The 14,518-nt window shown below is 47.6% G+C and overlaps 2 protein-coding genes across 4 annotated transcripts in view; both read right to left on the bottom strand.

Moving 5' to 3' along the window:
• Positions 1–2,018, bottom strand: part of VTCN1 (V-set domain containing T cell activation inhibitor 1) — a 13,544-nt gene extending 11,526 nt beyond the window's left edge. For 2 of the 3 annotated variants that reach the window (XM_031555894.1, XM_031555898.1), the window contains exons 1-2: positions 538–1,441; positions 363–427 (exon numbers count right to left, since the gene is read on the bottom strand). In XM_031555894.1, coding sequence (XP_031411754.1) covers positions 363–427; positions 538–605 — 133 coding nt within the window. In that variant the 5' untranslated portion in view covers positions 606–1,441. The other variant, XM_019618488.2, reaches the window with a different exon arrangement.
• Positions 2,019–7,350: 5,332 nt separating this feature from the next.
• Positions 7,351–13,227, bottom strand: TRIM45 (tripartite motif containing 45). Its single transcript, XM_010719667.3, has 6 exons — positions 13,154–13,227; positions 11,412–12,145; positions 10,638–10,767; positions 8,823–8,937; positions 8,475–8,601; positions 7,351–7,674 (listed from the first exon to the last, which is right to left on the bottom strand). Exons 1-6 carry the CDS (start codon positions 13,225–13,227, stop codon positions 7,523–7,525), a joined length of 1,332 nt encoding a protein of 443 aa, XP_010717969.1. The 3' UTR covers positions 7,351–7,522.
• Positions 13,228–14,518: the final 1,291 nt, after the last annotated feature.

Below are 14,518 nucleotides of genomic sequence, written 5' to 3'. Positions count from 1 at the left end.
CTCCTGTTTATATGCTCCCTTCAAGTACTGGAAGGCCACAATGAAATCTCCCTGGAGCCTTCTCTTTTCCAAGCTAAACAAGCCAAGTGGTTTTTTCCCTTTTTCTGTACTTTAAGAGCTATGCAAGAGCTAGGCTGTGGTTTAATGCCATGGAGTGATACTTTGCTGAGAAATGTCAGAACAGAAGTCACCTGTGCCACTTTCTTTGCCATCTTGCACACAATCATTATAAATGAAGTCTTAACTAAAAGCTGGTGGATGGCCCTTCCACACAGGATCACACCTCACGATGGAGGCTACGGATGCCAGGGCAGGATTGTGTCACCCCCTGGCACCAGCAAGGAATGCAAGTGGTCACATACCTGAAATACCAAACCCGATGATCAAGGCAATCACGGCAGCTAGGATGATAATGACAGTGGTCATGCTATTTGGGGAAAAAAGAACACCATTACCATGCAGCCTACCTCCCTTACACCTGGCGTATGTCTGCAGAGCTGCTGGTAGGAAGGAGGTGGAGGCAGGAAAGTGACAGACCTGAAGTGAGGTGTTCTGGTGAGGTGCAGGACTGTGGTATGACAAGCGTTGCTGTGAATGCTCTTCATCAAAGGTAGAGGATCGTGTGGTGGAAGGAGAGGAGCCCCAGGTTCTTCCCCCAATGCAGAGTTCTCCTGACTGCATCCCCTGGTGCATGAGTACAACCCTTCCCTATCAAACCAGGTCGTCCTCACTGATGAGGGAACAGTTCCTCAGGGAGGTGAGCAGAGAGCACTGAGACCCCACACCCCAAGTCATGCATGAGCAGCACGTTGATATCCACTATTGCAAGCTGCCCAAACCAAGGGGATGTGAGAAAGATGGAGCATGGCTTCTGCACAGACCATCCTGCTCCCAGCTGCTGCTCAGCATGCATGGGACACACTCTGAACAGCTGAAGCCTTTCCTACAGAATAAATCCAAGTGCAAGTGTCTCATACACCTCGGTGGAACCTCTGCCTTCATCCAGCTTGGAAGAGCTCATACCTGAGGTGAAGAGATGCAGTTTGTTTGTGGCTCAACAGCAGGAATGTGGAACCTTCCTCAAGCCTAGGATACCCCAACCTACCAGAGCAGGCATGCAGAGCCTTCCTCAAGCCATCACTGCCCCAGTCTACAGCAGCATTCACCTCAAGATGGTATATATTCCACCCATGCAGTTTCTGGGACGTCCATCTGCATTCTGGGTGCAATTGACAACCTGTGCATGAGTGTCCAACAGATGCACTGCCTTCCTGATAGTAGAAAAGAAGCTATTCCGGTATTTAAGTAGCCTCGGAGAATGCAGTATAGGGTCAAGCTGCAAAGAACTGGTCTCTAGATAGCTCCTGGCAGCAGTGTGATACAATCAAGTGGATTGGAAGAAGCAGCTCCCTCCCTCCTCTCACTCCCAAAGCAGACACAGATTATACCGTACCTCCAGAACATCACCTGGCCTTGGGATGCCATGGTCACCGCACTTACAAAGACGAGCCAAAGACCAACTGCCTGAAGGTTGCACACAGTGTGCAGCACAGCCCCTGTCTTTCACACGATGCATTCTCCCAGGCTGTCTTGCTTAAATAACTGAACCCAGCTAAGGAGTGGTGAGTCCAAGCAGTGAACTCCCAGGAATGAGGAAACAGTATCTCGGCTCCCCCCACCAGGCCAGTCACTAGGGGAACGGGAGAGAATTTTTAAACCGTCCATTTAAGAAGCATTTAATTTGATTTAAACTGAAAAATAGTCCAGCTTATGGTTCAGTAGCTGGCTATTCCTGGGATCAGGCTGCAGCAGTCTCCCATGCAGACCCACAGCTGACCTGTCACTGGTTGGTAGTGTTGTATTCAGGACTAGCTCTGGTCTTCCAGCTTAAAATCTCCAATTATGCTGTTGTCACTGAGTAGACAGGTCTACCTCCTGGCTCCATTTGCAGTGTACACCTTCTGCTTCTCTGTACTGTCTTAAGAGGCTCCTCTGAGCTCGGAATAGCTGCACAGGTTTGGTGATGGTCACTTTTCTGACTGCTATTTTCTTCTGCTAGACTCTTTCAGACAAAATTATTCTTTCTTGAGCCCAGCTGCTGCTGCTCTCAGAGCTGGGACATGAGAGCATGATGGAGCATGTAGAAGAAAGAAAGTGGACCAGACCTTCTAAGTCTTTCCCTCTGTGCTTGGTCTCACTCAAATCTGGGGTTGGACTGAGTAGCTCTTGGGGATGAAGAAGTTGAGAAGGGCAGAGATTGTGAAAGACTGGAGAAGGGAAGGCAGCTTGCACCACTGCTTGGTTTCCCAAAAGGGAACCTGAATATCCTGTCATTTACATGTGGACGGTGTTCCAGGGAAGATGGGGGGATTTTTCACAGTCCTTAGATACCGTTAGTAAGTTTGGACGGTTACTGGGAGCTAACAGTTTTTCCATGCAAAGATGATGTCTGGAGGAGCTGGGAACAGTCCAGCACAGTGACCAGCCTAACAAACAAAGCAAATTTCTTTCTCTGCAACAACCAGAGGCCTAAATGAAGACCCAGCATATAATCAAAACTCGTTGGTGGTGGAACTAGCAGCAAAGACTGAGTGACGTTCAGGAGAGCTTAAGATGCTCTAAGGAACACGATAACCGCCTAATGGTGTATGTGCAAGATGTCAGATGTGTGTGTGCTCAATCTTTTGGATCACAATTCAACTCTAAAACAGCCCATTAACCTACAAGGAATGAATGTATCCAGGCATAGTGCACGACACGTAACAGACTTTCTAGATAACAATGAGAGAGCTGTAAGAGGCTGTGGCTCTTGTATATGCATGCATCGAAGTCAACCAAGTATTTCAAGGCATTTAGCACCCAGAAGTCACCACTTCCAGCCTCCTCACACCAGGCTGGTTACATGCCTCAGCTTGTGTGGAACCTCCTCCTATGTCTTACTGCCTTGCACTGACGAGAGTGTATATTTGAATCTGCACTACACCTAGTCACCCGGTAAGAAGCAAAGGAAAATTAGAAAGCAGCTGTTTTCCTGCTGGGTTAGGAGCCTGAATTAGCTGTCCATAAGGTCAGAGTGCCACATGCAGTGTTACTCGTGCTGGGATAGGATTGCAGGACAGAGGAGCCAGGCTGGGACCTTCTCCTTTCAACGGTGGGTTTGTTTGCTGTCAGATTTTTGGATTTATTTCAGTTCTTGATGTGTTTCTTCAGTAGGAGTGCTTAACTGCTAAGGTAATTGCTGTACAGGTAGAGGAGATGCCTGAACACCTTCAGCAAGGCAGAGAAGTGGGCAGGGCCTACTTCCAATGCTCCAATTCCAGCTGCTACTGACAGCTCATCCATCACCCTACCGCCTCAAATAAAACTGAGGAGGGGAAATATTTCATTTGATAATCACTGCCACTCTTTGATTTTTGCAATAGTTTAAACTTAGAATGCAGATTTCATACAGCTTTTACTTCCCCTCTGCTTTAGCCTGGAATAAGTCTTTAATCTGAAGAGATCTGATTTATTTTGTACCATTCTACTGATTACTCAACTTATCATAAACTAGTACAGCATTACTAGAAGCAAAGAGTAGTTCTGGGACACAGTGATCTGGTGGGAAAGAAACTTTAAGAAACATCCAGCTGCCCTCTCTGGGACCTGATTTACAGCTGCCTTTGGTGCACTGTGCAAACTAGGTGTCTCCTTTCAGCACTAGTTCACTCTGGGTGGATGGTTGGGTTACTTCCACTTGAAAAAACAGGTCTGCATCTCAGGGACAGACTGCACTGGTAGGACAAGGGCAAGACCATTCATCCAAGGTAAAATCACATTAACTAGTGAGCAGCTCATGACAGAGATTACTCCTTACCATGTTTATGCTGTAAAAAAAATGAGGTTTTTGGGATATCTGCCAGGAAAAAAAAAAAAGTCCAGGGTATGTGGCCACAGAGTCTGCTTAGCTCTTACTGGATTTATTAGCAATATCTGACCAGATATGACAGCAGGGTCTGGTCCCACCTAATCTGAAAGCTGGTGGGCACCTGGAGAAGGCAGACATGAGCTCTTGACTGAGGGAACTGGTGCTCAGCAGGCACCAGTTTTGCTGGGCCCACCAGCCAGTGCCTTAGAGCTGGCCACATCACATGCTGTCTCTTGCCTGCACAAGGGAACAGTGGGACCAGGAAGGACTGAAAGTTAGGAAAAAGAAAAAAACTAGCAGGGCCCAAGAAGTGTCCTGTGGGAGGCACACGTACAAGTACCAGGCCAGTCACTGCCCTTCATGATACAACACATTTATTTCCTCAGAAGTAGTATTTTTTTCAGAAGAGTTCTCTTACAGCAACTTCACGTCTTATTTCAATGTCACTGGAAAACTGGAGGAGGTATCTGTGAAGGAGAGAAACTGGGAGAAGATGGAGTGGCATACTGACAAGCCAAGTTTGATGAAATACTGAAGAGAGGTGAAGGCACAGAAGGTTGAAAAAGATGAAATGCTGGAGATCTTTCCAGCCTTCTGCTCCTAACATGAGTAATGATAGCACTGAGGTGCTTGAGAAGCATTGCAGATGGGAGCACCAGACCTACCCTGAAGGCTGGGAGGAGAGTCTGATGCTGCCTTATTGGTTCTACCTGTGCTTGGCCTCACCTGACCTTGAAGGGAAGAAGGAAGCAGCACCAGTCAGAACAAGCTCTCATATTTCAAAATGTGGTGATGAGCCACGTTGAACTAGAAGCTGTCAAATCCACCTACATGACCTATGTTCTACTGCCAAGGTCTGCCCTGATGTGGAACCCCATGTGGTCAATGCACTCCTGTGGACTACCTTCTGCCTTGGAAAAGACAAGAAGCCCTGCTGAGCCAGCTTCTGTATTTCTGCAGTCTTCTGGGGACAAACCAGACATTTGTGGATGGAGGTACAAGCACAGTTGTGTCACTGGTGTGCTTTGCCTCCTCTGAGAAAGGAGAGATGCCCTATGATACCCTGCCCTAGATACACCCTCTCTGGAGTCTTCCATGCTGAGAGGACTGTTCCAGGTCTTCCACAGTCTCTTGTTCTTGCTGCATTTTTCCCTCCAGCTTTCTCACATTTTCCTGTTTTCCCAATCTGGGGATTAAGTCCCCTTCTTGCCTCTCAAATCCCATCCTCATCATTTTCTATTTTTATTTTTTATCAGCAAGAAAATTTGTCCTGAGAAAAACATGTATCTTTACTGTTGCAGCACCGTGCATATGTCTGTCTTGAAAATGTCTTCATAAACAGAAGCTGGTCTGAAATGACATCATGTAAGCCAGCAGGATATCACTATATCCTAATCTACCAATTGCCTAAGGCTGATCACCAACATGACTTGAAACCATTCTTGGGCTACTGTGTAAGACTCCTGCAGGTAAGTATGATACTCAATTGGCAAAACATTTTGAGTAAGGAATGCTGAAGGCAAAGTGCTTGCAAGTAATGAGGACAATTGCATCTAACCCCCACATAGGGGCTAAGGTCATTACATGTTTTCTATGCAAAATTCTTCAAGTTACCATGACACACAGCTTTCTTTGCCAAAGAACAGAGGTCAGTCCCTGAGACTGACAGAACTTTCAAGTCTACAAAAAAATTGCTTAGCAGACCATGCTGTCCCAACACTTCTCTCCCCTTGTCAATGTAGAGCTCAGACAAAGCTGACTTGGAGTTCTCTGAAATTTCCTGTTCACAGGTATCATTCTCACAGTTTCTTGGAAAATATCAGTGACTGGGTGCGTAAGGAAGGCCTAACATGAAAACACATTCCTTTGTCTCAGAGAACTATGATGTTTTTAGACTGGAATTATGTGCCTAGAGGACATTGTGCTTATGTGTTCCCTCTGTAATTCTGGATGGAAGTTCCAATAAAAAAAATACACATGTAAGAGTGGGAAGGCAAAAAACAAACAGATGAGACGTTTCTTTTCATGTTACCTTCTGGTACTGAGCACAGAGCAAGGACAAGAATGGGTTACACTTTGTTCCATTAAAGGTTACTTCAAATTAAACTTTCACTTTGTATTTTCAGAGTCAGCAATTTGGAGACTTGCCTAACTTGGAGATTTAAACTGCCTAATCTTCCCATGTTTGACAACCCTTTATGGATGATTAATGGAAAGTTATAAACACCATTTGCATAAGAGTATCTGTCTCTTTTGCTGGGAGGAAGAGGTTCCAAAACTGGCTTCCTAAGACTAAAGAACAATGTATCAGTCTTCTAGGTCTAAGCAAACAAACAGTGCAGATTTCTACTATTTACAACCCAGCTACTATTCATCAGAAATCAAGAACCGGTCCTCACTGTTGACAGTAGAGCAGCATTCCTCTCACAGAATGGCCAACAGTCAGACCTTTGTCCCCACCCCACCTCCCCAGGCAGCATTACAAGCCCCTAGAAAGAGATAGCTGTGACTGAGGTTACCCCCAGGGCAGTAGCGTTCCCAGCATCAATGCCATGAATGTGTTTTGTTCCAGAAGGTACATGTGGAGTCTGCTTCACCCAGGCAAGTAGCAGGCAGTAAGTGCCTCTTCCTCCTCATCACAGATGTTACTTTCCCAGCCACGGGTTGGCAGCAACCTCACAAACCCAGGAGAATAAGCCCTCTCTTCCATGCAGAAATTAGAACAAGCTCTCACTCTAAAGAGAGAACGTTGCCAGGGCCATGAAAGACAAATCCAAAAGTTCTGCTTCAAATACATGCTGCTCTTCCCGTTTGGGACAGATAACTGCAATCTTGTACCTATGGCTCCTACAGAAACTCACACTGGCTGAGCTGAGTGCTTTCCTGGATCCCATATCACCCCCAGCAAAGCTGTGCCCCACACTATCTCTGTGGACAAAAGGTGGCATTGCAGTTCCTGTTCCCATCACTGCCAAGGGTTTTCTCTGAATTTCTTTCAGTTAAACTACTAATCTGCCTTCCTCCTACTCTGTGGGGAGAGTGTAATGAGACTCCAGCTCACCTGGAAAAAATAGGAGAGTTGCAAACAGAAAAGCAGCTTCCAGGGAAGTGAACTGTACTATGAGCACGCATACAATGCCAAAATCCAGCTTGGTACCTGAGGTAAAGGCAGAAGCCATTCTGAGGCTGCCAGACCTCTCCAAAGCATGAAGACAAACTTTCTGGAATGTGCCCCGACAAGCAGCTTTGGCCACTTTGAAAAGGACAGCAGACTGTCTGTCATGCAGAATGAGGCACATATTGACCCTCTTGCGAGGTAGCTCCAAGCTTCCTCTCAGAGCCTGAACCCACAGGTCTTGAGTTGTTGAAAGTGCAGGCACTGGTACAATTCCTGGAATTTGCTCTTGTTTAGGCACAAAACAACCTTGCATACACATCCCAGGTAGAATATAAGGCACAGTTTTATTTTCCCTCACCCTCCTTTCTCAGTTCATACCCATCACTGTGTTGTTTTCTGGCAACGTGGCTCTTCAGTAGCTGTGGGGATCCTTGTGCCATGTGCTCATTCAGCAGCCAGTAGGAGGACCATGAACTCACGGAGGCTCAACTGGCTGCTCAGAGTTCCACTGTCCTGAGCAAACTCCTCTGTGATCTGTCACTGGGCAACCCACTCAGACATTCTGAGCTCATTTTGACTTGTCCACAGCATGACCAATGGGGACATCCAGGGTGACCTTTGTGTCCATGGCCACAACCTTGGAACCCACCTGCAAGAGAAGAGGCACCATCAACTTGACCTAAAAGGAGGCCAGAAAATCCCAGCATCAGTGGCTTTCGGAGAGTGCTTCAGCTCCAGGAGTTGTCTAAGCAAGGAAAGCACATGCGAATTTAAAACCAAAACTGACAGAGTCCCATAAAGAAAGGGGAACTACCATGAGGGATTTCCCCCTTCCAATCACTGGGGAAAGCTGAAGACTTCTGTCTTCTTGCCTGCCAAGTAATACAAGACATGGGCCTTCAGAACATCCTGCCAGCTGCTGGCAGCTATGGCCAGAGCTGGATACAGAGCAAGCACCAAAAAAAAAGAGAGAAGAGGCTGGTTGTGTAATAAAAACATGCAGGCCAGGTCAAGGAAGCTGGTTGGGATTAAACAAATATGGGAATTGAGCTCTCATCAACAAGGAATGAGACTTCACCACCAAACACTGGACGCCATGTGGCACAGCCAGGAAGCTGCCGTGTTGGCAGCACTACAGCAGAACAGTCATGCTCAGTCTCACTGAGAAGGGCTAACAGATGATCATGAAGCTGCCCTGCCACATCTCCCACAGAGCTGACTCAGGTCTCTTACAGGGAATGTCCTTTAAAAACCCTCAACACATCTTGCAGCGTTTCTCACAGTTGCAGTCCCTTCCTACCAGAAGGTACGTGCACAAGTTATTGCAGTCCTGATGCACAAGCAAGGGAGGAGCTGAGCTAGAATACTTATTCATACCTATCTACATCATGAGTCTGAATGCAACAAGCCTTCCTGACAGCAATAGCACAGGGAAAGCTGCACACTCACCTGGCATAGTCCCTCCACAGGCACAGCGAGCGGCTTTCTGCCCTCCACTTGAGCAAAATGTGCAGCAGTGGAACATGCCTTGGTGCTTGCGGAACTTGCTTTTCACCATCACAATGAATGGAGAGCCCTGCAGAGGACAAGCAAGCAGAGAAGCTGCTGCAGTGAATGCTACCTGATGGTGCATCTGCATTTCTAAAAAGAAGCTGGGTGACCCTGTCAGTCACAGATCATTGAGATATGTCTTAACTGCCAAGTGATAGAACTAACCCTTAGAAAGATTTAAAGCAAACACTTTGAAAGGAGAAGTATTTAAAGAAGAAGCAGTGCAAAACAAACAAGAACTGCTACCTGTACATGCTGCCCTTTCACATAGACGCAGACAGCATACAAGCCTGGCTCCTCAGGGCTGTAGGAAATATGGTAGGTCCCATCACCATTATCACACACTGTTGGTTTGACTGCACTATGAACAGAAAAAGAGAAGCCCAAGAGATCAGTGATTGACAGCAAATTGCTGTATCTGTGAACTACTGTTTGGCCCTAGATTTGTGTCAAGTCCTCATCCTCACCCCTGTTCAGCAGCTGTGGGTCTTGAGTGAGCCTGACAGGATGCATAAGCAATGCTCAGGCACTGAGTAACTTTCACACACACCTGCTACAGGGAGCTGCAGTACCCTTACAAAGGAAGTCACACAAAGCTAGCTGTGCTGCAAGGATTTGCAGTAACTCAGAGCTCTGAAGGAGCAGATGACTGACAGAACACTTGCAGGCCAGATCATCCCATCTGATAAGAGTCCTCCAAAAGGGGGTAAACAGATAGTTTCAGAGAACAGTTTACTTTTAGAGGAACCCATGAGGAAGACAGGACATAAACAGGATAGGTTTGAATCACTTCAACTACTCCCCCAAATACTAACCTCAACTCTTCTCTGACACTCTGAGGAGCTCTAGGTCCCTGCTGGCCAATTCCCCTTCCCAAAATGAAGCTCAATGGGTGTCACACTACTTGTGGATAGTGACAGGAAAAACCATAATCCCACCATAAAAAAGAGCCTTCCACAAAAAATTAGCATGCAGCTCTTTAAAGAGGGAGGTAATCTTCCTATCTTTACTATTTAGTCTCTTGTGCCCCACAACATGGCCACTTATAGCCTCACAGATTAATAAGTTGTATTCTCCATCCCCCACTATATCACATCAAATATGACTGCCTGCATCACTTCCTGCCATGAACTGCGTGCTAATACTTCAGGCTCTTCAGCAGCTGCTGTGCCTCACCCTGAAGCCAGACAGCTTTCAGCAACAGATGTAGAAACTGCCTAGGCACAAGAACAGGAAACTAAGTTAATGTGGCCACAACAACCTCTACCCTACCGAGCAAAAGCCACATAAACCTTACACATACACCTCCTCGTAACATCTATGCACCTAATGAAGGTACAAAGGAGCAATATTCTTGAACGACGATCCTTCACTGGCAAGCATCTGTGCACCCAACTCTGTTTCTGTATGAGCACATCAATACTTCCTCATATGAGGGAAGTTTAGCATCCTGTCTCTTTTCAGGTCATCCCACCAAGAAGAAACCCTGCAACAATTGTGCTCGCATCTTGACTCAGCTGCAGCGTATGCACCTGAAAACCTCCAAGGATGTGAGAGTGCTCAACACTTGGAACAACAGGAGAAAGTGTGATGAAGTATCAGCAATGCTTTTTTCTCCAGAACACAAGTTTAGGCACCTCCATCAGCTGCCAGAGGTCTGGGGGCTTGATGGCTCACAATGGTCATGCTTGGCATTGCAATGTTGTATACTCATTAGGTTTTAACAAAAGCAGGAGCTCTAGATGGCTGCTGGTAGGGGTGGGAAGCAGCAACAGCTCGCTATGCAATACTCACTGTAAGCTGAATCCTTTAAGAAGCCTCAGACCACTAAAAGATTCAATACAAGCACAAGCCAACAATGTTAAGCTCCACACTGTATACGACTGCTGTACACAACTGCTAAAAACCACTGCTACACTGATGGGAAAAACCACTGTGCCTTTACTTTTTCAGATAGTGACCCAGATGTTGAAGGACTTCTTTAAACCTGCCCAAACAAGGAGGGAGTCGGGACAGAGAAGCAAACTCAGCAACTGGAGAATTGTCTAGTGAAATACCCACCAGTCCTTCTTGTCCTTGTGGGTGATGGTGACCATCACAGCTTCTCCTCCTCTCCCCATCTGCTCCCCCGTGGTGTCATTGCAGAGCAGGGTAAAGCCCGTCAGCTCATTCTGATGGGTACTCCAGAGATCTGGAAAGCGGAGAAAAAGTCAAGGAAGGACTCAACAACCACAACTGCTATCTCCCAGCCATGTGGTAGTATTTCAATCCTGATAGAGCACACTTAGGACTCCACTGATAGAGTATATGGCTCCCTCCACCCACAGGAAAATGTAAATATACAACCAACCAGGGATCAGAAGAACAGACGGCCATAGGCAGTGGGAGGTTATGGGCAGGCTTTTCCTAGAGGTCTGCACAAATCAGGTGGTCACCTGCCTACACTTCTGAGCCCAGCAGGTGTCCTCCCTATGGGTCTCAAGATGCCCCACACACCCAGGAAGGACCAGGAAGAGCCCACCGTACATTGCAGAGCCCTAGAGACTTCAGCACTTGCACTGTGACACAGAAAGGACTGACTGAGCCCTGAGTCTGCCCATCTGTGCTGCGCAGGCCAGAAGTGGCTGCATTCTGAGAGCTAGTCTGAACATTATCTGTTTGCTGGCTCTGCCCCAAGTCTTTAGAAAGCAAACATCCATGAAGCCACCTATGCCAGTTATTCCCTGGGCATTCTCAGAAGCTGTAAAGACAACAAGCTAACAGAGCCTTAAGCTGCACCCCACCCAGGCACAGAGAATGGAGATGTGACTTCAGGGAGTAGCGGCACCCTGTTACCTTCCCCATGCAGGGTACATTTGGCTGGATCAACAGCTTTGCAGATAACGGCCCCAAAAACCTCATAGCCTTGACATTGCCCTGCCCTCTCCTGGGGAGAGAACTGAATGTTGTCATCCTCTCTGGGGTGGGTGCTGTAAGCAGCACTGTTCAGCTTTGCCAGCCGGCTTGCCACCACCCCTTTGGTGACGAGGATTCCCAGGTCTGAGCCACTTGTCAGCAAGCGCTCTGTGAATTCCACGCCTGTCCTCATGTCCAGTAAGAGCTGCTGCAGCTGGGCTTTCTGCAAGTGCAGCAGGTTTTCCTTCTGCACCTTCAGGTCCTCCAGCTGCTTCAGCAGCCGGTCCCGGTGCTCTTCAATCGCTTTCACATATCCTCTGGCAAACAGACTGATCTCCGTGGCCACGGCCTCTGCACGAGCACGGATGGCACTGCCCACACCATCAGTCCGGCCCAGCACATCTTCTAATGTGCTCATGTGCTCCTGGGTGCTTCTCAGCAGCTTCCGCAGGGAGTCCCTATGCTGGTGCACAGCATTGCTGGTGAAGTCATAGGAGTGCTGCTGGTGCCTTTCTGCAATGCAATCCTGGCACACGGGCTGGTCACACTGCTCGCAGAACAGCCATAGCTCCTCTGAGGGATGGGAAGGGCAGAAGAAAGGCTTCCCAGCCTGGCTGCAATCCCTGGTGCTCTCCAGCTCCATCACGACATGGGAGGCAGTTTTCTTCTGTCTCCTGGAAGGGAGAAACCACAGAACTTTATGCATTGGATATGAAATGCTAACATCCAACAATGCTTCAAATACCAGTCTGCAAGTCAAAGTGCACTGCTCCCTCCTGTCTCCCCTGAAATTCGTACTGCATGAAGGACTTGCATCTCCACACAAAAGAGGACACCATCTGTAAAGACATCATTAGAAGCTGCTCTCTGACCCCCTGGATGCTGTCAGTATCTTCAGATGCAACAACTGTGTGCCCCACCACTGCCACACACCCCAGGGATCAGGCTGCCAGGCTGCTACTGCCAGCAACCCCTCCATGGAGCCTGTCAGGAGCGGGATGGTTGCAATCACCTCCAGAGCTCACTGTGACAAAGCCAGCAGGAAGAAGGTGTGCACTGCCAAGTGAGAGCTGACAGAAGGTGTCTCAAACACAACTGCTCATTGACAGTTACTTTTAGATAGAAACAGGTTGCATCAACCCAATGATTTTCACCAGTGTTAGATCCCCTAGAGGCAAACAAGCTCTAAATGAGCCTCCAGGGGAAAATCTAGTTCAGGGAATAGGCAACAGTCTATGGTAAAATGTTTATTATTCTGAAAGTCAACCTCCTTTTCTTTTTGGTTAGATGCCACTAAGAGGATATGAGGGGTTGGACACAAAGCATATTTTACACAGATAGCCACCATGGCACATAGTTCCACTGGAATGTTTCCATTTTCTGCTATTTTGGACATTGGTAGCCAGTTACTCACCAGGAATGAAAGCCATCTCTCCCTTCCCTGCCTTCTGCACTGATGACTGTACATAAATAAGCTGTTTGTTGGCAGTTGCAGAGGGAACTCTGAGCCACAAACAATGAAGAAGTCTCTGAGGACGAAGCTCTAGTGTTGTCCTGGCAATCTTGACATAGGGCAAGACATGGCCCATTACACTACTCCTTTTGCTTCCCAGCAATTTCCCTCAAGTCCAGCACATTTTCAGTGCATCCTAGTAATATTTGCTTACATCCTCCACATTTACACTTCCCCAACTTCACCTAAGATTCTCTCACTTATTCCAAGAGGCACAACAATGTCACTCAGATCCTCAGACATCTTCCTTGCACAGCAGGAAATCATTTCAAAATTGCTTTTCTTGGCCCTGGTTCTGCTCTGCCATCAAGAGAAAGCAAGTGCTACTCTGCAGATGCCAATGGGGTGAAAAAATGATATCAAGAAATATGGCTGGAAATGTGTCATTGGGACAATCCTCCCACTGCTTTATACCTTGCACAGCTATTTCTGTCAATGCGCCGGGCTGGTATTCAACATCTCTGTTCATTACTCTTCAGCAGCTTGCACGGGCTATAAGGCATTAGCTCATCAGAATGGCATGCTGAAAACTGCAGCCCTGTGGAAAGGTAACTGAGAATCAGAGCCACCTCACAGGCACTGATATCTACAGGGAGAAGGGAGGTGAGGAATTTGCCTCAATTTTTTTCTGTGGAAAGACTTCACTATTAAATGGAAAAAGGCAGTAAACATGGAGCGAGTAGGTCAAGCTGATTAACCCTGGCTGTGACTTCCTGGGACAGCATTATTGAAGGTTTTCCTGACCCTGCCTGTTGCCTCTTTGCTTCAGAAGGCTGTTTAGGGTTCTGGTCGCTCCTCTTCTACAGCACTGCCCTCCTCTTCCCTGCTCTTACATTACCAAAATCTCATCTCCTTGCTTTAGTGACACAACTCTCTTTGAGGTGAAAATCTCTCTCCTGTGTTTTCTTTAGTTTTCCTATATTCCAACAGAACTAAACTCCACAATGACTTGCACACTGCAAAGCTACAGCACTACTGCTGTATGATCCTGGCCTCACACACATGCTGAGAGTGCATACAGGATCCGTGGGCACAACAGTTAGGAGCATCGGGAGGTGGCAACCATAGCAGTCAGGTCAGGTCAGGTCAGTGTCAGGCCTGCCATTTCACTTAAGAGTGCCTTTGTACATACTCACATTTCTGGAATGAAATGAGCCCACAGCATCTTAACCTCCCCATTTTTCCTGGGAGATACCCCTTCCCCAAAGCATGACAGCACAACCAGCAAGGCTTCTCTTCCTCACAGCGTGCTCATGCCCACTCCAGTGGTAGCACTATCATTTTTGCTATCACAGAACTGTAGAACATCCTGAGTCGGAAGTAACCTGTAAGGATCACTGCCCTGGGCAGGCTGTTCCATGCCCACCGCCCTCTCGTGCAAACCCTGTCCCTAACCCCCAGCTGCCCCTCCCCTGACACAGCTCCATGTCACTCACTCGGGCCCTGTCGCTGAACCGTAAGGCTCAGCGCTGCCCCTCCGCTACCTGTGAGGGCAGCCTCCTCAGCCCACCTGCAAGCAGGCTACACCGCCGCG

Source organism: Meleagris gallopavo, chromosome 1 (genome assembly GCF_000146605.3).
Source record: "Meleagris gallopavo isolate NT-WF06-2002-E0010 breed Aviagen turkey brand Nicholas breeding stock chromosome 1, Turkey_5.1, whole genome shotgun sequence".
In the NCBI taxonomy this organism is placed as follows: Eukaryota; Metazoa; Chordata; class Aves; order Galliformes; family Phasianidae; genus Meleagris; species Meleagris gallopavo.
This window is presented reverse-complemented; position numbering and strand designations above follow the sequence as displayed.